The 23,695-nt window shown below is 39.5% G+C and overlaps 1 protein-coding gene across 1 annotated transcript in view; it reads left to right on the top strand.

Moving 5' to 3' along the window:
• LRRC1 (leucine rich repeat containing 1) overlaps positions 1 to 22,978 on the top strand; it is a 170,474-nt gene extending 147,496 nt beyond the window's left edge. Inside the window, exons 11-14 of the mRNA XM_075598172.1 lie at positions 11,208 to 11,323; positions 16,080 to 16,252; positions 17,107 to 17,255; positions 21,552 to 22,978. Coding sequence (XP_075454287.1) covers positions 11,208 to 11,323; positions 16,080 to 16,252; positions 17,107 to 17,255; positions 21,552 to 21,710 — 597 coding nt within the window. The 3' untranslated portion in view covers positions 21,711 to 22,978. The remainder of the gene's footprint in view (positions 1 to 11,207; positions 11,324 to 16,079; positions 16,253 to 17,106; positions 17,256 to 21,551) is intronic.
• The last annotated feature ends 717 nt before the right edge of the window (positions 22,979 to 23,695 follow it).

Here is a 23,695-nt window from a genome sequence, read left to right as displayed (position 1 = left end):
CATTTCCATTTCACAGAACACCATGTGCCCCTTCGTATTCCTACAAATATGGAGTTCGCCTTGATTGATTTTGCCATTATCCTGTTATTTAACATTGTCGTAAATGCACTCCCACCTAGGCGTACAAGCATCTGACCATTTTCATTGTATTTGTTATAGAAAGGGACCATCAACATAGTCACCTTTATTTGACAGTTTAAAGTCACCCATCCCCGGATACCTTTAATGGTCTACTTTAATTATGTATAAATTGTTTCTGGGTGTATTACTGCTGAGTTACTGTAATTACATGAGAAAATAGTGGTTCAATAAAATCTATCTATTGCTTCTTTGAGACGACACACCCCCATCCCCCTTTTTTCATGGAAAAACTAAGCAAAAAAATAAATGTATAACGCATGTTTTCTAAAACTAGACAATGTTTTTTGCGATGTATAATTCAGCTAATCCATACAAAATTTAAATACCTATTACATAATGCATTGCAAAGTAAAAAAAAAAAAAACCTCTTCTATTCTAATTAGATTGGTGAGGTCTAATGATCAAATATGCACGTGGGACCAACACCAATTTAATATTCCTTTTTTGATATACTATATCAGGGTTTTCAACCAGGGTTCCCTGTAATTTTCAGATCATTTTAAAATTGTAACAAATACAGAAGAATTTACAATGCATCTGATCTCAGACACACGATTAGAGAGGGTTGAGGTTCCTCAGAATATCACATGGGGTTCCTTAACCAAAAAAAGGTTGGCAACCCCCGTACTACAGTATATAGTCTGATAAGGTACACCGCAACACTGACAGATATCGGGGTTTAAACATTTTATTGCAAATGTGAAGATGACTATGGCCCCCCTTGGTAGTGAAGAGATAATTTCTGGTAATATAATCTTGTGGGAAAGACAAAATACCCATATTTGCACTGCATTGGCTGTGTATATTCTGAAAATATACACTTTTTATGGGGGTGTTTTGTCTTGCAAAGTATGTCAACTGCTGAAATTAGTGTCAATATATGAGAAAAAAATATCAAAACCACTGTTTTCAACAAAGATTTCTGACTGGAAACTCATGCCTAAAAACCTTGAGGTGTTCTTTCAGAAACGATATACTTTCATAGAGGGGATTTTTATGCTAGCGAGTAGTTTTGCTTTGCCAGTGATCGCGAGCACCATTTGCTCTCAGCCATGAAAATTAATTCACAGCCCTTCGTTCCTTCACTTCTTCCCCCTCCCCTCGCTCCCCTTCCCCCTCGCTCCCCCTATGTGCAAGACAAGAACAGAGAAGAAACGACGTTTGAGGTCCCATATGGACCTTTCACCAGGTGGGACCTGACACCTTGTTTCTCCTCTGTTCTTGGCTGTTTCAATAAATGTAGAATTGCATTGTGAACTTGGAGTAGAGCTCTTCTTTGTACCTCTGTCCTAGAGGAGGCCTGCATTTTGAGGCATTTATTTGGCCATTTTTAAAGCAACAATCCCACCTCACTAAATGCCTTTCACTAAAAGAATTCTCTATACTATATTGTTATTTAGTAGTTTATCTGTTTACAGCAAAATATCATAATTCTAAAATACTGTGGGCCACCACCAGAACCCAGTTTGAGCACTTGGGGAGTATTTCTAATAAAAATCAGTAAATATGTGCAGTTCAATATTTTGAGAAACCCGCTTTTAGTGAAAATATTTTTCTTTCATGTTAAAACAACAATTACCTTTTGTCTGCGTAAACCTCTAACTCACTGCCTTGTTTCCCGATTTAGGTGACATTAGTATTCCGTTTTGTACGCTAAATCAGGGGCGCTCAGCTCCAGTCGTCACGACCCCCTTCCCTTCCCCCAACAGGTCAGGTTTTCAGGATCTCGGCTTCAGCACAAGGGGCTCTCGAAGGCTGAGCCTCTGAGCCACCTGTCCTAAGCTGGGATTGATTGAGCCACCTGTGCTGAAGCATGGATATCCTGAAAACCTGACCTGTTGGTGAGGAGGAGCCTTGAGGACTGGAGTTGCACACCCATGCACTGAATGCAACCAAGAAAAAGGTTTGATTAAGTTTCATGTTCCAAGCACAGATGTTGATTTTGTTTGTCTCTTGCTTTTAGTTTCAAATGATCTCCTTAATTACTGAAGAAGCATAGAAAATGGATTTTACAGGGAAAGGGTTAACCTAAATAGATTATGAAGGCAAACAAATACTGGTAGAGCTCAAAAGCAATTACAGCTTTTTAGTTGAGACAATATGATATCAAAATCTCTGTGCCTCGTCCCTTCATCAGCATATTAGGTATAATCACACTGTACCTATCAAAGAGAAAAACACAATGCATCTCTCCCATACTGTAGTTTTCACCTGGACCAAATGCAGTGTCACGCACTGATGCTGATGGCTCACGGTCACTAATCCCTTATAAGTCACCTGTTACGGTATCACAAAATGAATATTGAGAAGGAATAAAACATACATAAGCCCTCCCTCCCTCCCCCTCCCCCCCCCCCCCCCCCCGGTGCCACAGTAACCAAGGCTACAATGAGGAAGGGACGTGATTGAAAAATGTAAAATAAAAGTATAAATGGGAAGTTAGAACATGTTCAGTCCATTATTAACTAAAAAGAAATGAATGTACCATGTTGATTAAAACTGTACTCTCCTTGCCCCCTAGAAAATAAAATATTTAGGTTTAAAAAAAAAAAATAACAAATGAATTCTTCATGTAATTCCATCTTTGCTGCAATCTGTGGTATCTGAAGAGAATATGCTAAAATCTCAGAGCTCATATAAAGACATTCCTAGTGGAGCGAAGCTCTTCATGCTGTAAGATGCCGTGTTTTTACAATATATTTATTTTCTTGACGAGGATAGAAGACCGATCTGTCACAGTTGAATCTCTTCTGGTTTTCAGTTTACTCGTAGATTGAAACCAAAACGACTGCAGATTTTAGAAAGAAAGCCTTTATATCCATCTCTTTCAGTACCTCCTGGCGAGTGTGAAATGGCCTGTAATAAGCCGCAGATGTTGCAAGTAAATACAGTTTGTGGGCACATTTGTTTGTGATTTCCTGCCACATGACCAAGGTGTCAACAGATTGTTATTGTGTGGTCTGTATGTTACAATTACTTTTCCTTTTGTGAGGATCTGGATGCACTGGCAGTATTTTTTCCCCTTTTGTATGTCTGGGCTGAGCAGTGGATGGAGGGAACTCAAATTACTGCTACAGCAGCAGCACCCATAAATTACATGACCTTTTAACATTTTTATTCTATTTGTTAAGAATTCCATGTTTTTATTTCATCATTGTTCAATAACCTTAATTATTTTACTGCTGGTTTGTGTCGGCATGGTCAATAAATGCAGGGTATTGATTGCTAAAATAGTTAGAAAACATAATTGGATGAATACGTGAACTTAATGATTTTTTTTTTTGTACCAAGCTCAAAATTAATTTTCCGTCCGGGCACACAATATGTGAACACACTAGCGTAGCCTGGCACAGCACACTTTGATGCATGTGTCACATTCTAATATGAGGTAGGAAACGGTAGTCAGAATGAGAATCTAGAAATCTGTTCTGATTCATCTACCTCTCAAGGGAGGGCACAAGGAGCAATTTGGTTTTGTGTGCCATAGCTCAGATGATCAGAGGGCAGCCTTTTCATGGTAGAAAAGTGTATCCTGATTTATAATCAGTATTCTTGATAAGGGACCTGTTGGCATTAATCAATATTGGGGTTCAAGACCTTCTGTCTTCCATTATGGTTATTCTTTTAAGAGAGTAAGTATAAGTAACATGATCATTGGAAAAAAATTCCTACAGCATAAAGTCACAGTAACAGTAATTGTATTGTATGTCTTTATTTGTATAGCGCCATTAATGTACATAGCGCTTCACAGTAGTAATACACGTGGTAATCATATAAATAATATTAATAACAGATCATTGGAATAAGTGCTTGAGAGAAACGTAACATTAAGGAAGAGGAGTCCCTGCTCCGAGGAGCTTACAATCTAATTGGTATGTAGGGGGAACATACAGAGACCGTAGGAGGGCATTTTGGTAAGTGCTTCTGCAGGTGGCCAAGCTTTATGTATCATGTCTAGTAATATGTACGGTGCTAATCATATGCTTCTTTAATTAAGCAAGTGTGTCTTAAAGCTGCAGTTCAGTCAATATCCTGCATGTGTGTTTTTTTTAATAAATCAGTTCTGTAGTAAGAAAAAATACTTTTAGCATTTTCTGTTTTTAAAAAAACAACTTTGAAAGACCAATTTTCTTGTATTCTATTTTAACAGCCATTTGCTAAGGCACTGCCACTTCATGTCCTGTCACAAGCCCTGGCACACCCCTTTGTCAGCCCTGCCCTCCCTCTAGCACATGTCAGTGCAGGAGTGCTCATGAATATTCATGAGCTTCCACTGACAGACAGAAGCAGAAGAAAAACAGATCCCTTCACTAATTATGTCACCAAATTTCGCCTATCAATACATGGAGAACGAATTGACTGGCAGCTATACAGTTCTTTAGGTAATTAGAGATTGCACACATGAAACTATTGAAGTAAAAAAATAAATAAAAAAAAAAAAAGACTGAACTGCAGCTTTAAGGTGGGTCTTAAAGGTGGATAGAGAGGTGTGGGGCAGTCAGTGAGAAAGGTTTAAGGTGGGAGAGGGCTTTAGTTGCAAAGGGGGTAGAGAGAAGACATCCTTGAGCAGAACGCAAGAATCGGGATGGTGCATAGCTAGAAATTAGGGATGAGATATAAGGAGGGGCAGAAGAGTGTAATGCTTTAACAGTGAGGAGGAGAATTGAATGTGTGATACAGGATTTTATAGGAAGCTAGGAGAAGGATTTCAGCAGGGGAGACGCTGAGACAGATTTAAGTTTGTTTTAGATGACGGTTTGCCCGTACATCCAAACTATTGTCTATCTCTGTCAATCCAAGAACAGAGCACTTTAGATGTAGGATGGGCAGTCTGTCCAGATCTTACTGCTAATGTTATTTTTTTTCTCTTTTGCATACCTTTCAGTGTTGGAACAGACAGCAATTCATTGCAATGTGTTACTGCCCCCTCCAGCACTCCAGATTTTAATGGTGAAGATCACTAGTCCAATAATATTCTATCTGAATAATTGATTTGTTAGACTTTAATACAGCGCATTCCTAAAGCATAGCCATGTTACCCCAAGCGTGGAACATTTTAAGCTTGTTGTTTAATCATGTGACAAATAAAATGTAATTGCCTTAATCGATGATAAAAAAAACTTTGTTCTTTTAAAATAAAAATAAGGTCCAAGTTTATCTTTAACTACTTCTCATATTGATCAGTGGTGGCCAACCTGTGCCCCAAGGGCTGCATTCGGCCATTCAGAGCTTCATGTGCAGCACCTAAAGAGGAAAAAAATACGGGGACTCTTAACTGGAGACAGTGCAGATAGACCATAGAGACATGGAAGAGGAGGTGCCAGAGTGACCCATGGCCAGCTCCTATGGAACAGAGACCCCTGGTGGTCTCCCAAGCAGCACAGGGTACAGTGAATATACAGTAAAAAAGAATGGTGCTCATAATTACATGTATACTCTTGTTCCATTAAAGCTGAATGTAATTTCAGTATGCTGTGTGAATGCCCATAATTAATGAATCCATATAAATCAGTCCAAGGGGGAATATAGACCTAATGATGCCCGCTTGAAAACCACAATATTTGGCCCCTTTAAATTCCTTCCCAGATGATAAATGAAACATGTAGCAAAACACTAGCAACAGGTAATTATGTCGGGGCCCTTTACCTGCTAGTGTTGATCCAAGACCAGGCAGTCATGTCCTCAGATAGTTGCAGCAAGTTCAGTAAGAAACAGGAGCACAGTCGAATCCAAAGAGAAAAAAATAAAGAATCCCAGGCTAACCCCAGATAAAAATAAAAGATTTATTTAGAACAAGCTCACAATGGTGGTGAAGAAACGCACCTACGTGTTTCATCCAAAGGGACTATCAAGGTGTGAGCCACAAGAAATGAACAAACATTTTATAGGTTACAATTCGCTCCACATACCACTGGGAGTGACGTCACCGGGGCGTCCAGGAAACCTGTCGCGCTGATGTAACGTCAATCCCATAGGCCGTGGATGTCAATATAAAAAATGTTAAAACAAGGATAACTTTAATCAGTCCGTAATTGGACAAACCTAATCAAGTAACAAGTAAAAAAAGAAACCCAATTTAAAAGCGTTGGTGTAACAGAAATGGGAGTAATATGCACTAATGACAGACCAAATAAAATAATGATTACACATAATTATATTATAATAATGAATCATAAGTATAAAGATCTACAATAAACACCATATTTCAAAATGAAATCATTGACCATAGCACATTACTGCAAATCCCATCTGCCACATGATGAAACTCTATCTTGCACCAATACATGGTAGCACAAAAGAGAGAATAAGACTGAAAACAAAGTATGCGTAATATACATAAAAATGTAATGAATCACATTGACTTAGTAAATCATGTGAAATACCCAATAGAAGATATATATAACCCAACATAAGAATTGTGGGTGAAATGTGAACAATGTCCAGATGACAGGGAACTATGTTAAAAAATCTACAAAATATATATAATCAAAACTAATTTATGTATATAAATGAATATAAACTAAAAATATGATCATTGCTGACAAATCATCCCACAACCTACATGAAACACTGTGAATGAAATCAGACCCACTATCCACATAGACAATAGGCCAGTTGTGACATATGAAGCTAAATAAAGCAAGATGTTTAATAAATAATGGATAAAGATAATATACAAAAGTAAGATTCCAACACAACAGGACATATTGTCCATGGAATAACAAAATTATAGAAAATAAGTAAGATCACAGTCTATATTGATCCCGTGAGGCATTCTAGTCCTCCGTGTAAAGATCCAGAATGCCTCACATCTAGTTTTTTGGTTCTATTACCTCCTAGGAATAGGGAGGACCGATTCGATGCCCTGGAACCTAAAGTTATCTATTCCACCTCTTGGGCAGCCAGAAAAATGTTTTGGAACCGGATGATTAAGATCCCCCTACGATATGAGCCAGAGGTGCTCCATCATCCTGATTTTAAGGCACCTCTTGGTCCTACCCACATATTGACGTCCACAGCCATGCGTAATTAAATAGATAATAAATGAAGAATTACAGTTGATACATGTGGTAATTGTGTGGACAGTTCTCATTACTGTAGAGCTAAATGTGGTTGAAGAATTCATTCTCATACAAATCTTACAATTGTTGCATTTAAAACATCCCTCAGGAAGGTTAGATCTTGTCTACACACCTGATGTAAAGAGGCTATGAGATATTGAATTAGCCTCTGTTTTCGCTCTTCTAAGCACAAGATTAAGGACAGAGGAAACAAGATCTAAGAACGGGGCCTAAAGAATGTACTGCCCAATGTTTTCTAAGAATAGCCTTTATTTTCTCAGCCTGAACACTATAAAGCAGAGTTCAGGGTGGAGACTACGGCCGCGAGCTTCGGTGTGCGCCTCCACCGCGCACTCCTGCAGCCCAGCAATCTGTGCCTTAGCTGCAGGAGTTGGGTCGCGGCATTTGGGGGCGGGGCGAACGTGTCACGGAGCTGGTTTGCTGAACCAGCTCACGTGACTGCAGCCCGAAAAATCAATTTCGGTTGTGTCAACGCTGCACTTTGCCGCCAGGGGTCGTTTATACCATGATAACAGATATTCTTTTTCACAACTTCGCTCCGAACGTGTGCGTGCATGTCGCGTAGTAACCACCCTGAACTCGGCCTAAGAAGTGATAAATAAAGGTGATTTGTTCAGTAACGTTTTCTTTACAGACCGCCTCAACAAATCCACTCTGTTCATAGCGGGGACCTCCTGGATGCATTTAGCTCATTTCTGTCTGTTGTAACCTCGTCTAAGGAATCTGTTGTAAAAATCCTTAGCCTGAATGTCGAAATCATACTCTGTTGAACAATTGCGCCTTAAGCGAATGAATTGTCCTTTAGGTATGCCCCTCTTACACCCCTCCCTGTGGGTCACCCCCTCTTCCCTTCTCTCCGTATCACCCCTTCTTTCCCCATTCCTCGTGTCACCCCCTCTTTCCCCATTCCTCGTGTCACCCCCTCTTTCCCCATTCCTTGTGTCACCCCCTCTTTCCCCATTCCTTGTGTCACCCCCTCTTTCCCCATTCCCTGTCACCCCCTCTCTCCCCATTCCCTGTTTTACCCCCTCTTCCCCCATTCCCTGTGTCACCCCCTCTTCCCCCATTCCCTGTGTCACCCCCTCTTCCCCCTCACCGTGACCCCCTCACCGTATGACCCCCTCTCCCCCTCCCCATGTGACCCCCCCTCCCCATGTGACCCCCTCCCCATGTGACCCCCTCTCCACATGTCACCTCCTCTTCCCCCCCCCCCCACCCCGTGTATCACCTCTTCTTCCACCCCCATGTATCACCTCTTCTCCCCTCCCTCCCTGTGTGTCACCTCTGCTTCCCCCCTCCCTCCCCGTGTCACCTCTTCTCCCCCCCTCCCAGTTTGTCACCTCCAGTTTCGCCCCTCCCTCCTCGTGTGTCACCTCTTCTCCCCCTCCCCTCCCAGTTTCTCACCTCCGGTTTCCCCCCTCCCTCCTCGTGTGTCACTTTCGCTTCTTTCCTATCTCCCTGTGTCACTTCCCCTTTCTCCCCCCCACCCCCTTTGTACTCTGTCAGGTTATGTCCTGTGTGAGTGAATAGTGCAACTGACTACATACTCTGTCGAAGTATAGTGCCATAAAGGTAACAGTGGGTGGGGGAGTGGGGGGAGTGGCGGGAGTGAATGGACTGGGCGCTTCCTAAACAATATAGTAATCAGTGTGATAAGTGACACACCTTAAGTACACTCAATAAACCTATCACCATATAGTGTTAAGTAAAATAAAAAACAGTGTACAGCAGCAGCTCAACTTCCTCTGGTGGGATCGTTCCTAATCCCAGGTTGTGAAGTATTCTTTTCTTGGGGTTGAGGAGGAGCGCTGGATCCAGCGCTCCTCCTCAACCCCAAGAAAAGAAGTATAGTGCCATCAATTTATACTCCACTCTGCACTGACAGAGTATAACCCGATGGCACTATACACTGACACGGTCAGGCCATGCTCTCTCAGTGTATAAAAGTATTAATTAGATTTTTCTTTTTTTCCTATTGTGGCCCTTTGACCATTAGACAGGTACATTCTGGCTCCAACTCGCAGTCAGTTTGACCACCTCTTATATTTATTATTGTAGGTATACTTCACATGTTGCGTATCGTGTGTAATCAAAATACTGTGTCCTTAGAAATTTAGCAGTTTTTTTTTTTTTTTATTGTCCCTCCTCTGGCATTGAAAACTGATGCAAATAAACACTATTAAGTACAGTAGTAACGTCTATTGAAAACCAATTGCCTAAGCTGCCGATTGATCAGCAAAGATCCTGCTTCTCAAGGTTCACTAAATGGCTGCCTTTCAGTTTCAATCAATCCCTCAGTCAGTGTAACTCAGCAGCTACAATGTATTTTTATATTACTAAGGTAACATTATCTATTGTTAGTTTGCAGCTCAAACTGTGGAGGGGAATGAATCTGCTCCCTCTTCACCTCACTTCCCCTTACAGGCAAATATATCACTGGGGTTATTTGTTTGCCGCCTTCTGGATCAATATAAATATAAATCTAGAATGGGTATCTCGGACAATCGGAATTGAACAGGGGTTGAATGTATGTTTAGTTCAACCTCATTTACTATATAACGCTTTTGTATCACTTGTTGTTCAGACTGGATTCGAGCATATGAGCTGTGTCATCTGTGTGGTGGAACAAGAAATATTTAGTATGCAAAGCTACATGTATGCTAACAATTTTGATTGATAAAGACAGAACAAAATAGACGTGTATGTGTGTGTTCGTCTGAACTACTAGAGGTTAATGATCCCTACGTATTACAGTATATAGGGGTTTGTATATACATGCATACATTTTCTCAACAAATTTGTGCACATTGAATGCCCCCTAGAACGTTCAGGTACACCATTTTTACACCCACCGGGTAATAAATATACAAAGAATACATGAAAAAAATTCAAAATATTAGAATGACCACTGATAGATAATGTCCCTGTAGATGCAAATGTGCAGCAAACACAAGATAACAAGATAACATGTGTTAAAAAGTATCCACATTCAGAGTCCCATGAGTTTGTATGTCCAGTAGGTGCAGAAATGCTGCCCCAGATGTCTGGATACTGATCCTCTTCAAATAGAAACCTAAGAAAAAACATGGGGCGCAATCATAGTGTAAAATCCTGTTATGCAAGATTATATTCCATAACAAAAAGAATATGCACTCGCACAGTAAGGTTAATAAGCGTGTAGTCGCTTGATCTGGTTAACCTTACTGTGTGAGTGCATATTCTTTTTGTTATTGAATATAATCTTGCATAAAAGGATTTTACACTATGATTGCGCCCCCATTTTTCTTTTTTGAGTTTTCAATTTGGTTGATAACTCTCTCTTCTCACTAGAAGACATTCATTATAGACTGGAAAACCTGTCCTAAGCATCCATTACCATGGAAAATATATTCTCTCTCCCCCTCCCCCTCTAGAGGAAGTAAAGTTGCAAGTAAAAAAAAAAGAAAAAAAGAGGGGACTGTCCGTTTGTATTATTTATAATTATAATAAAGGAGGATCATTGAAGATACTAATACTACAACCATGCTAACCAGACCCCAGGCTGATATTTGTGTATGTGGTGCACCTGCTTGCTTCTATTTTTCTAGTAGTTTGGTTCTACATGAGAATTCCCTGCCGACTGCATTCTTTGTCCCAGATTCACTAAAGGGTGCTAAGCTTTAGCATGACAGAAGTCCCATTCAAATGAACTCGAGTAAAGGTTTGCTAATGCTTTGCACCATTTGGTGAATCTAGGCCGCTGTGTCTATAGATATAGGACATTATAGGAATAAAAATTAAAGATGTCATCCCTGTCTAGGGTCTTGTTTGTCAGTGCGTCTCCCCAGTGCGTCAGTGTTGGTTCAAGTACAATAAAAGAGGGCGCATGGTTACAGTTATGTACGACATTGGGTTGGCAGACATTGTTATGAATATACCATGCTCTCAATAAAAACATTTTTGGTTGAAAAAAAAATGAAAGATGTTGCTGTTCCCATTTTATAGATTGGTGGCTGCTGCAGCCTTACGGTTTTCTGCATGCGTGAAAACAGATTGACTCGGATTCCCTCTGAGATTGCTCAAGCTACTGAACTTCATGTCTTGGACGTTGCTGGAAACAGGTAATGTTGCTCTGCTGTGTTTTTCAAATGTATTTTAGTGCTCGCTCACTATCTATCTCAATGTATAGCGCATACACAGAGCGAACCTTGCTCCAATGCGCTTTGTTAAAAACTCAAAGTGGGGCTTAGAAAGGTGATGAGCAAAGTCTTGAGCCGTTTTGTGAAAGTGGGATGGTTATTGATGTGTGTGATATGGGAAGGGCATTCATTCCCTGGCTCCCTGTACCAAAGAGGCACGGCCTTCTCGTCTAGTGCAACCGGCTTGGGAAGACTGCTTTTAAGGAAAGAAAATATACAGATTGGTTGTCTTTAGTGCGTCCATTACTAATTCCTAGTTGAGGTTTAGACCCTCATCTCAAAATATCAAAATAGGTTCCTCAGATTAAAAAAAAAGAAAATAATCTTGTATTTTTAACGGGTTTCCCCCCCCCCCAATCTCACATTGGCCCGGGTAGTCTAACCAACCCCCATTACGTGTTCGTGTCTGGTGGTGCACCTGCAGGCAACAGGACTCCTGAGTCTCCCGCTTGATGGTATTAGGGGATGTCATCAGGACAGGTAGCTGAGGTAGTGGGTGCGAGTTCAACTTACATCATGTGCAGCGCCTCCACCTCATCAGGATCTGTGCTTCCGCAGGGAGATGGTCCTGGTGAGGAACTCCTTCTTGGTGGTGACTGCCACTGTTGAGTAATTTCACACTCACACAGTGGGGGTTTCGTTAACAAGGTCATCTTTATTGTAGATTGGGATGTAGCAGACTGCCCCATGCAGCTGCCGGCTCTAGCCGCACATCTCTCCGTGCTGTCCCTTTGCCAGGTACGCCCTCCCAAATTGAAGTGGGATTCCCTCTTCTCCTAGGGAGATACTCTCTGTGACAGGCCGATTGGTCAACCTGGACCGCTAGTTACTGCACTAGGGTCACAAAGTGTTCCTACAATCCATTATGCAGGAAAATACAACTTCCCAACAACTTCCCACAGCTGCTGGAACCACCCACTAACTAACTGTGTTGTGCCTTATATACTTCAGGAGGCAGGCGCATCCCTGATGTCACTATCCAGGGACTCAGAGCATACAGCCACTCCCCTCCATACATAGGGCACCTCACCATGGTGTGAGGGAAAACCTCCATAACTACTGCTGGCATACCTGTACTTACCAGGACTTACTGCCAACAGAGAGGAAAGTAGTATACCATTATTATGCATGGCTATATATTGGGGACACTTTAAGTGAACATAGGATATATGATTATCATCTATGTACAACCCTAAAGTCCTTCTTTGCTTATTTTGCTGTTTATTTGCAGCAAGTTGGAGTAATTACTGTGTGTACTTGACTGTTTCTGTAAACTCTCCAGATCACTTGGATTTTGACAATAAAAGGCTTTATAGTTTTTTGTTCATAAACATGTTTCATGTTTATTCCAAGCAACGGTCTCTTCGGACAAAAGTAAGCTTTGTGCACTTGTCCTTCTAAGCTGCAGTTCGGCTGGAAGTTACATGCTAGATTGACCACTTGGCCAAGTCTGAATAACTATAAATGCAGGTAATCTGCAATCTACAATGTTCACATTTGCCTAACTGCTCAGCACTTCTGCACACATTTACCACAAGGCTAATCGGTAACGAGAGTGTCGTTAAAACACTCAACGTTTCTTTTATGCGTCTTCTTTCTCTCTCTAACACCATGGCGCTGAAGGCATACACTTTCCTAACTGCAAGACTCGTAGGCCCAATTATTATATTTTTCTTCAATTCGCAACTTTTCGGTGTAATACTGGATCTTTATATACTTGCAGGACTTTGGAGGCGTATCCCTGAATCAGGAATAGTAGAAGTAGAAATCTCCTTCATTATTACACTATTATTACTACATTATTAAAAATATATCTGATATTTTTAAAATAATTCAAGGACTTCATTGGGGATTTTCAGCTAAAAACAGTCAGAAAGGGTATTTTTGGACAAAGTAGAGATTACTCCTCCAAGTGTGTGTCACGCTGTTTCCACATACAACATTACGGATTCAGGGGTTGAGTGCTGGAGCCTCAAGTATACAGATTATTGAAGTAGGCTTTCTGCCATTTGTGGGCAGTTAAAGGTTTGGTGTTAGGTTCATGTTTTGGTGTAAACTGACCATTTCAAGCAGCAGAATACTTATATCCGTAGCTCATATAACATTCCATTTGATTTGAAATGCATTACATTTTAGCCACATTACAAACATTTAATGTGTTACTATTTAGGTCAGGGGTGCTCAACTCCAATCCTCAAGGCTTCTCACCCCCCCTGCGTAACAGGTCAGGTTTTCAGAACATCCCAGCTTCAGTCAGAAGACTGAGCCTCTGATTGAGTCACCTGTGCTGAAGCAGGGACTGATTGAGCAACCTGTTGTGAAGCAGGGATATCCTGAAAACCTGACCTGTTGGGCGTGGGCTTGAGGACTGGAGCTGAGCACACATGATTTAGGTAATAAGTATTGCTTTTGGAATATAGGTAGTAGATTATCTGTTTTCTGGAGCACAATTATGAATTTGTTAAAATGCATATATTTTCTAATGTTTTGTCTGAAAATCAATCAAATTGCCGAAAGGGCCACTCAAAACGGAAATGTGTTTGAGGGAAATGGATTTTACAGTTCTTAAAGCAGCTAAACGTGAAATCTATTTTTTTTTTAATATATATATATATATATATATATATATATATATATATATATATATATATATATATATATATATATATATATATATATATATATATATATAAAAATCAGTTCTGTATTGATAATGTTTTTTTTTTTTTTTTTTTTTTTTATTCAACTCTTAATGCCATTTTTAAAGAGGTTTAATATACTGAGCATCCTTCGATTTCTATAGCAGGTTTAGTGCTCCTCCCCAGCAGTGCAAGATATTTGCAACACTTTCCTATTTGTGATCATTTGCTGCCAATATTCCCAGTGGTTTAAGCTGCAAACGGTAACAATAGATAATGTTACCTTTGTAATATAAGGATGCATTGTAGCTGCTGAGTGAAGGCTGCGCTTATAGTGACAGCGACCTGACGTCGCGCCAAAACAAATGCATTGTCGCTGGCGCACAGTGAATGCAACGGAGCGACAGCGCAACGAAAAATCTGTTAAGTCACTCAAATTTGATTTTTGGAGAGACGGTCTCCACATGTGACTGGCTATAAGCCAATCAGGGAGCTTCTCCGCCCCTCTGCCTTCCCCCTTGCTGACGTCACTGGCCTTGTAGCCAGCAACGTCTCCAGAATTTTAAATATAACTTTCGCGATGTCATCGATCGCGTCGCTTGCTGTATAAGCGCAGCCTTACACTGGCTGACTGAAGGATTGATTTGAACTGAAAGGCGGCCATTTCGTTTTTACCTACTTTAAGAGATCTCCTCATGGCATTTCAAACACGGCTTTTTGTTTTTTAAATCTTGCACTTTATTCAGGAAATAAGCATTTGAGATATTAAGTGCCCAGGCGGCTAAAATTGATCCTCCTTCAGAGCCCATTATACGCATTAAACTCACATAGGCTTATGGGGGGAATGGCAGCTTTAACACGTTCAGTGCCAGATGGTCCTGCCACCTCCGTGGCCACGGGTCCTCTGATATTCCTTGAACATGTGATTGCTCCAGGGCGATCACATGGTGTGTCTCATTCCAGAAGCCCTCCCATTCAATGCTGATCGCAATCTACCCCTACTCCGAGAACAGTACCATGATAAAAGCCACTGGTATGTCGGCCCGCATGTCATACACTGTACAGATGTAGTAAGATTTGCTGTCCCCAGTGTCACGGCTGCAAAAGCAAATGACTGAGGCACTGGGGACAATGTCTTCCACAATCGCGCTGCGAGAGATGAAGACTTCAGGATCCCCTGCAGCGTTAATCCGTCCTTGCTGCTTTCGCCGCGGGGCTGTGGACCTGCAAAAACCTTAGTTTGCTACATCTGTATGTGCATGGGACACTAAAGTGGTTCAGTTGGAAAATAGCACAGCAGTGCTGGACAAATGTTGCATCTCACCAATAATAATAATAATAATTATTATCAATATAACGTGCATCTAAAAGAGAGCGAGATTAGGAACGCTGAAGCCAAAAAGCAAAGCAGCTGCTGTAAAGTGTAGAAGGTGAAAAATACTGTTCCTACTATGTGGTTTCTAATGGGAATCTCATAAACCTAACCATCTCCTCCACATAGGGTACTGCAAGAAAGTTGGGGAAAACTATTTTTGATTGAAGCATGTTCTTCGCATTACGTAGCAATGCCAATCTTCTACCATTCCTTTTAATTGTGCTTTAATGTTCAAATTTTTACAATAGACACCTTTCAGTCAGTCGCACAGAACAATAATAATGTGTCTACAGAGGATCTTGTATTGTAATCTATGCATTGGTGTTACCGTCTCTTCTGCATGTCTTTCAATGAGCTGAACAATTTTGCGGAATCCTGCACCTCGGCTGTATTAGAGCAGTTATTTATGTTTTCAGTCCATGTCCTACATTCTTAGTGAGTTTTGCTTTTCAACTTGCTTGATGACGCATTTACTCCATTCAATCTTTCTACGCAAAATAGAAGACACTCTAATCCATTAACAGTATATTGTTCCTCCATTTACTGTATATTAATCTTATATTTTTCGAATCGTATGCTGTGAAATGTTTGCAAGGCCTAATTGTGGTACAAGTTGTTTAATGTGTCACAATGCTATTTTTATGTCTTCTGTTTTTCATTTTAGGTTGACACACTTACCGTTGACATTGACCTCACTGAAATTAAAGGCTTTATGGTTGTCTGACAACCAGGCTCAACCCCTGCTCACCTTTCAGACAGACACAGACCCTGACACTGGCGAAAAGATTTTAACATGTGTTTTACTTCCACAAATGCCTTCTGAGCCTAGTGGCCAAGGTAATTATATCTTAAATGTCCAAGTCTCATTTTGTGCTGCAATTATTGGCTATCCCATGGGCTTGGCTTGGTCACAGAGTTGTTAATGTGTCTTCTTGTTTGAAAGTGACTTGCCGTAGTATAGTAACTTGTAGTAAGTAGAACTACATGCTAAATGTTATGCCAGTATTGTAGTCTATGCAAATCTGAGGCGTCACAATATTTGTGACCCACAGTAACAGCGATTGAAGGGGTTGCGAATTTATAATTTATAACATTGAAAAACAAATACTGCTTGCATTGCATTCAAGGTCACATTTTATTGCAAGGTTTCCTAACTTTTAATGTGCTTAAATGATGTAAATCATTACAATTTTAAAATGTGAAAAATCATAGACCTTTCCCACTAGAAAACTTACTATCACAATTCTATACATATCCTTTATTATTTTATTTCGCTTAGTGATGCTACCTCTTGTTTGTTTTTTATTTTTATTTTACTCGGAAGCAGAGATTCTCTGGAGCGGAATTGCATTAATTTCAGCTCCGGGGATCCCCTGCTCTCCGAGATGCTGGCTTAGCTGGGCACGGAAAATGTCTGTTTAAAGGTTCTTCGGGCCAATTGGAAGCTGCAATGTCGTCCTTGTCACTTCTTATTAGCCCGGGTGACATGGGACCTGTAAACAGATATGAGATAGTGGCATCACCTTTAGATGGACGTATCTCAGGGAGCAGGGCATCCCTGTAACTGAAATGCATGTGGTTCTGCTCCAGTGACCCCCTTCTTCCCACCTAGACGTGAGATCGCTATTTATTTATTTTTTAAGGTATAATTCATGTGATGCTTCTGTCTAATTGCTATTGTTTTCCCACAGACAATTTGCAAAGATGTGGGGCCTTTGAGAGCTTGGTTAACGATATGTCGGATGAAACTTGGAATGAACGGGCAATTAATAGAATAAGTGCCATACGCTTTTTAGACGATGAGAAGGAAGAGGAGGAGGAGGATGATGATGATGGAAAGGTATTTTTAATTTTCTTTCACTTTTGCATGTTCTCGCAAAAAAGGTACAGACACCCTTAAGAACATACCTATCCAGAATGATGCATCTTATCATATTCTTATCACCTCATCTAACTCCGCCTGCAAGACTTCTCCTGTGCTGCCCCCTCTCTGGAATTCCCTTCCATGAACCATCAGATTCTCCCCCAATTTTCAAACCTTTAAAATCTCCCTTGAGAACTCATCTTTTCAAGGAAGCCTGTCTGGCATACCTGTAACATCCAACCCTATTGGGACCAGCTGTGCGACTGAACCAATCTCCACACCATGTAACACCCCCTAACCTCTCCACCCTCAAACCTTAATGGAATCAACCATTGGGATGGACCATACGCCAACCTGAGATGTTCTCCATCCCACAATGAGCAGCTACTTTACCTTTTGTTTCAATATTGTCCCTCATTCCCTCTAGATTGTAAACTCTCACGAGCAGGGCCCTCATTACCTCTTTGTATCTGTTTATGCAGGTTTCTCATTTGTACAGTATTTGTATGCAACTGTTTATGTAATTATCAAATCTCTGTACCCCCACTCTACCGCACTGGGGGAATATTTTGATGCTTTACAAATAAATTATTATATTGTATTTTTTTGTTAGAAATGTTTTATTCTGCCATCTGTTTGGAGGAATTACATTTTTTTGTAGTGCTGAGGATGTATAAAATGTAATGTAAAATTTTGTTGGCAAAATGAGTCGCTTCCCCGAAGAGGTTACAATCTAATTTTTGGCACATTCAGGAAGACATAGTGACTTACCTAGAGTCACAAGGCTGATGCTGCGATTTTAAACCAGGTTCATATGTTTGAAGACCGCATTCTTACCAAATACTCCTTTAGCCAAAAAATAGACTTCCTTTTCTGCTATGTTTTCTCTTAATGGCTATTGGAATCATTTTGCTTTCAATGTAATATAGTATTGCTTAAAATATATTTAACGTTTTGTTGCATATGTAAGAGTACCTCATTTAAATACAGCTACATGTGTCCTTACACACAGGTCAGTGAAGTTTAGTTTTGAAACATTCACAAAACGTGACCGTGCTCAAAATTTCACCATTTTTTTCACTTTTCGATGGGACATAGAAAAAATTGCAGTATTTAATGGGTCGTGTGACCTGAATCTAGGACAATGTGACCTTCACATTGACTTTTAGTGCTTGGGAAAATAAAATTTGAACATTTTCTAGTTTGTGCAATACAAGCAAATATTGCCTGGTTTGCGAACTTCAGCGACATTTTGCACATCTCTAAAGTGTGGGGTTCAGTCTTTCTCCTATTTCTGTTTGTTTGTTTCTTACCACAATGTTTCTTCATAGCTACAGTAGCTACAGTATCTACAGTATGTCCCACTTGTCTACTTGTTCTGTCTTCTGTGAAAATGTGTTGGATTTGTAAGCAAATAAAATATTGTGCCACAAAATATCAATTGCACTCAGGAAAGGTATCCAGATGCTAGCTCGATGGTCACTCCGTAATACAAGTACTCAAATGTGCCTATTTTGTAGACGATGCACATCGAATAACGAAATAATGAAGGATCAAAAGAAAAGTAGTATTCACTACTGCATAGTGGATATTGTTTTTAATTAGGATGTGGTTTCTGTATTGGTCACTTTGCCGTATTTGGATATTATTGTATTGTGTTGTGGTGATTTCATGTTTAGGAAATGGTACATCAATAAGTGCACTGTTAGGAATACTTTTTTTCTCTTGATCCTTGACAGAATATCAATCCTGCTGCTAATAATCAGAGAGTCTCTTATTGATGATTAATGATGCCCTTCATTGTAAGCTCCTTGGAGCAGGGCTCTCCTGTACCATTGTATGTCAGTGCTGTCATGTTGTTGTTTTCACACCCCGTTGTACTGCATTGCAGAATATGTTGACATTACAAATAAACAAAATAATTGTCAGAAGGGCCAAATGTGTTACTGAGTGATTGCAGGCTACCCAACTGCACACGGATTGTGTGAAGGCGTTCCAAGTAATATCAGTAGCATTATTTTGTTCCTAGAACTATAAATTGTGTTCAGACTGGACAGCAACTACAACCAGATAAACTAAATGAAACATGAACACACTAATGCATTAAACACTGCTGTTCAGCTTAGCTGTCATAATAACAGAAATTAGCTTTAAAGTATTCTTTTCATTTCCTTTGACACTCTAGTTTACAATTGTATATAATTTTCATTCCCCATAGCCAAGGTGAATTGCTTTAGTTTACCTCTTGTAATTATATTAAATCTATTCTATTGCATATTAAGGCAATAAAATTACCGACTACTAAATTATAGCAATGTGTGAATTCAAATTTGCTGCAAACTATTATTTGGTGATTTTAGACTTGAAAGTTGCATTTTCACCAAAGCTCCACAATAGGTCACTTCGCTCACAATTTAGCTGGATTACACCAGAATTTAGTGACAATTGCATTAAATGATAGTACATGAAGGCCACACGAGCTTCACATTGCTTCTTGGTGCATGACCAAACAAAGATGCAAAGCTTGCCAATTTTCGCCAAAAATGTTCGCAAGGAAAAGATTAATTGCACCTGGCTTGCAGTGAAAGTTTTTCACATATCTACTAAATGCAACGCAGACCATATTCATTGCAGCGTGGAACACTACATACATTGTCTATATTCTTTTTCACAGCAAGGAGGGTGAGGTTGCTTAGATAACTTTCATAATTATACAGTGTACCAGTTCACTCTGAATTATTATTTCAGCAAAAGTTTTTAACGTTTATCAAACAGATAAGTTCTAAATAGGTTATGAATGATGTAAACTCCATGATACCTATTATTGTCAAATATTATTAATAAAGCAGTTATACACTGAGGGTCTTTCCTGTCTCCCTGATTTTGTTGCAAAATGAGTTCAATCTCAAGTTTAATAGCATAAATATGTAGTTCCACATACAGTAGGTTCGGTTTTTAAGATTGAATTAGTGTAAAGACTTCTAAAAAGTTAATTTCATCACATGATGGAGCTGGTACCCAGATGCCGTAAATAAGTGGCGGGAGCTCTTAACATCCATTTTGATTGGAGCAGTCCTCTCAATTTGCCCCTAGAAAATAAGATACTGCCCTTTATGTACATAGTATGTCATAAGGGTACTCTAAAGACTCAAACGGCAATTCCAGTTGCTCGTTTTCTCTCCCTATTTGGTAACAGGATTGGAACTGAGGTGTCATTTGAAGCTGCACCACACCATTCACCACTTCGACCCTCCCACCTTGGTACCCAAGATACTCACAGTTTTCGATGCCGCGGGTTCCCCTCCCATCCGTTGCGGGTTCCAATTGGATGGATGACTGTGGGCCCCATCTTTAAAAACCAGGCAGTGCACTGGCACAGAGAATGTTAAGTGTTTCGGGAACCGAAGAGTTAAAGATGGGGCGTTTGATTTGGAGGACTCCCCAGTTCCAATCCTGTTAAAAACACCAATTAAAGTTTGGGGTGGAATAACTACATTAAGCTTAATAATAATAATAGCATGTTCTTGTATAGAGCTTCTAGTTTTACGTAGCGCTTTACAGAGACATTTTGCAGGCACAGGTCCCTGCCCCGTAGAGCTTACAATCTATGTTTTTGGTGCCTGAGGCACAGGGAGATAAAGTGACTTGCCCAAGGTCACAAGGAGCCGACACCAGGAATTGAACCAGGCTCCCCTGCTTCAGTGCCAGTCAGTGTCTTTACTCACTGAGCCGCTCCTTCTCCCAAAATATAAAAAAATATATATAGTGTACACTATTCATACAATTACAATTCTTTCTTGCACACTAACATCAGAATAAACAACAATTTCAAACTTTACTTAATTTGTGTTTTCTTTACATTCCAAAATGTATATTTGCTTAAATAAATTTAAGATCTGAAAAGTATCTTGGCATGACATCAAATCATTGTGAAAAACACAAGCCAAATGGGAGGTAGGCTTCCTAACAATGTAGTAAACAACTGGCAAGAATATACTGTTCCCCAGAGCATGGCAGTAAAACAATGAATATAGCAAAAGAGCACTTTACCAGTTCTAGCACACCTGGTAAATGGCCCTTCATTAAAAATAGGATGATTATCAAAACAGAAAAAGCTCCATTATGCATTGAGACAACGAGCTGCTTGTTCGGTCATCATCATTTTGATATTGTAACATGTTCGTGTTCCCTTCTGGAACAATACCTACGTGCACTTGCTTAAAGTTTGGTCTTCTTTTATTTGGTTTAACAGTTTGTTTTTGTTTTTTTAAGGGAACACTTATGAGGCAGGCCACTCCTCACCCTGGAGAGCTAAAGACCATGAAAAAGACTGTGGAGAACTTGCGAACCAATATGAATGCTGCAAAGGGACTGGATTCTAACAAAAACGAGGTCAATAATGCCAGTGACAGAGTGACCACGTCTGTGTAGTTTCCCTCCACATCTTACCTCCTGTGTCTTCCCCTGCTGTTGAAATGTCTCCCTGCTTCCGGGACCACATTCAATCCTTTGTTTTTACAAGAACATGAACCATCACCCTCCCCCTCTTATCACTTTTCTTGGGGTGCTGCTAACTGGAAGGAAGTGCCTTATTTCAGCCAGATGCTTGCACCTGTGATCTCTAAATGAATGCTGTAATTTTAGATTTTACCAATCTTGTTTTTAATGAGTAGTACACACTACTGTGTTTTTTTTTTTTTTTTTGGTTGTTTTTTTCTTCTTTTACTTGGGAAATATATCTTTTATTTTTTAAGCGCTGGTGTATTTTAAGACCAGTTATTTTTGGACATACTGGTGATAATTGATATATTTTATGTGAAAATTACACTTTTTTTTTTCAGACAGAAACTTTTCGGCAGCTTAACTGGTGTACATTTAAACAAAAAATTGTATAGGAGTCTGAAAATATGGTTGGTTTCTTTTAATAGAATTTCAAAGACGGTACATATGTTAATAATTGTGAAATAGAACTTGTGTGTTGTTGAGTCAAAAAGTGTTGGTTTTTATGTGTACCACTCAGTCGTGCCTTAAGGGGGCTATGCATCAAGGCAATTCTGGAGCAATGTATCATTTTTTTGGTTTCAATAGGAAGGAATGAGAGGGTAGTTACATACCACACACATAATCAGCAATATATATGTTCTTCACTGTGGGTCATTTTTCTCCCTTTGATCTGCATGAAGATATCTGCCCACATGTACCTGTAGGTGGTGTAGATCTTTGTCTTGCAATGTGCTCTAAATTCAGTGGCACATTTCTTACACGAGACACAACAGAAAGCTGAAAATGATCATAAAGAACGTTTTCTTTGCCTTGATATCTAGACCCCTTAGTGTCCTGTTGCATGTAAAACCTCGTCATTGACAGCCTTAAGTACAGTAGCAACCCTGTGGTGCCTTCAATAATGTTTTGAAGAGAACTTTAAATGTAAGTGGGGCAACAAAGTATGAATTATGAGTGACCAAACGTAATTATTGCACACAATGAATTCACTTTAACTTAATTATATGGAATATACACCTTCTAATACAATAATGTATTGTGTTGATTTGAAGCTCATGCTTTTATAATGTGAACATACCATGTATAAATGGAGTCGGCATGATACTTTGATTACCTTTGCAACACACACAATTATTGTGTCATCTTAACAAAAGGTTTTGTGACCTAAAACAATAATAAAAAGAATTTTTACTGCATATAGTACTACTCATTAATTTGTATTCATAAAATGTGCTGCTGCACTTGATTAGAATGATTCATTTTGTAATTGTTTTTGCTATTTATTAGAAGTAGCATTCTTATTTCAATAATATTTGAATGCCAAATATTGATTTGAAACTTTTAGCAAATAGTTTGTATAGAAGAAACGAGGTGCATTTTTTGAACCACCGATGAAATAATATATGGTCTACTTTAGTAAGCTTGAATTGGCTGTTTGAACAAAACGTCTGGATGTATGGATTCGGTAGAAAGATGCATACATGTAGATATACACGTGCACCTTTGCACTGCTCCACAGCCAAGGAATTATGACCATGTAAACAAATTGTACTTGGGTGGGGTTTTATCAGAGTCTCACAAATGATTCAATGTAAAAGATGGCCACATGATTGGTAATTTTTCATTTAAAATAATTCCTCTAATGTATGTTTTGTGGTCAACCTGTTTATTTGATATATATATATATATATATATATATATATATATATATATATATATATATATATATATATATGTGTATATGTGAAACGCAAACCAAAATACATTTCCCAATTTTATAAACTTTAGCAACTCTAGCATCAAATGTAACGTGTTTTTGGTATATAAAAAAAATTTGTTTGCAATTGTAAGGAGTTGCCCTGAGAGATACTAAACATCGTATTGACTCTCCAGGTTGTATTCTAATACAAGGC

This window comes from Ascaphus truei, chromosome 4 (genome assembly GCF_040206685.1).
Source record: "Ascaphus truei isolate aAscTru1 chromosome 4, aAscTru1.hap1, whole genome shotgun sequence".
NCBI classification, from domain to species: domain Eukaryota; kingdom Metazoa; phylum Chordata; class Amphibia; order Anura; family Ascaphidae; genus Ascaphus; species Ascaphus truei.
Note: the sequence above shows the minus strand (reverse complement) of the source record. Positions and strands in the feature narration are given on the sequence as shown.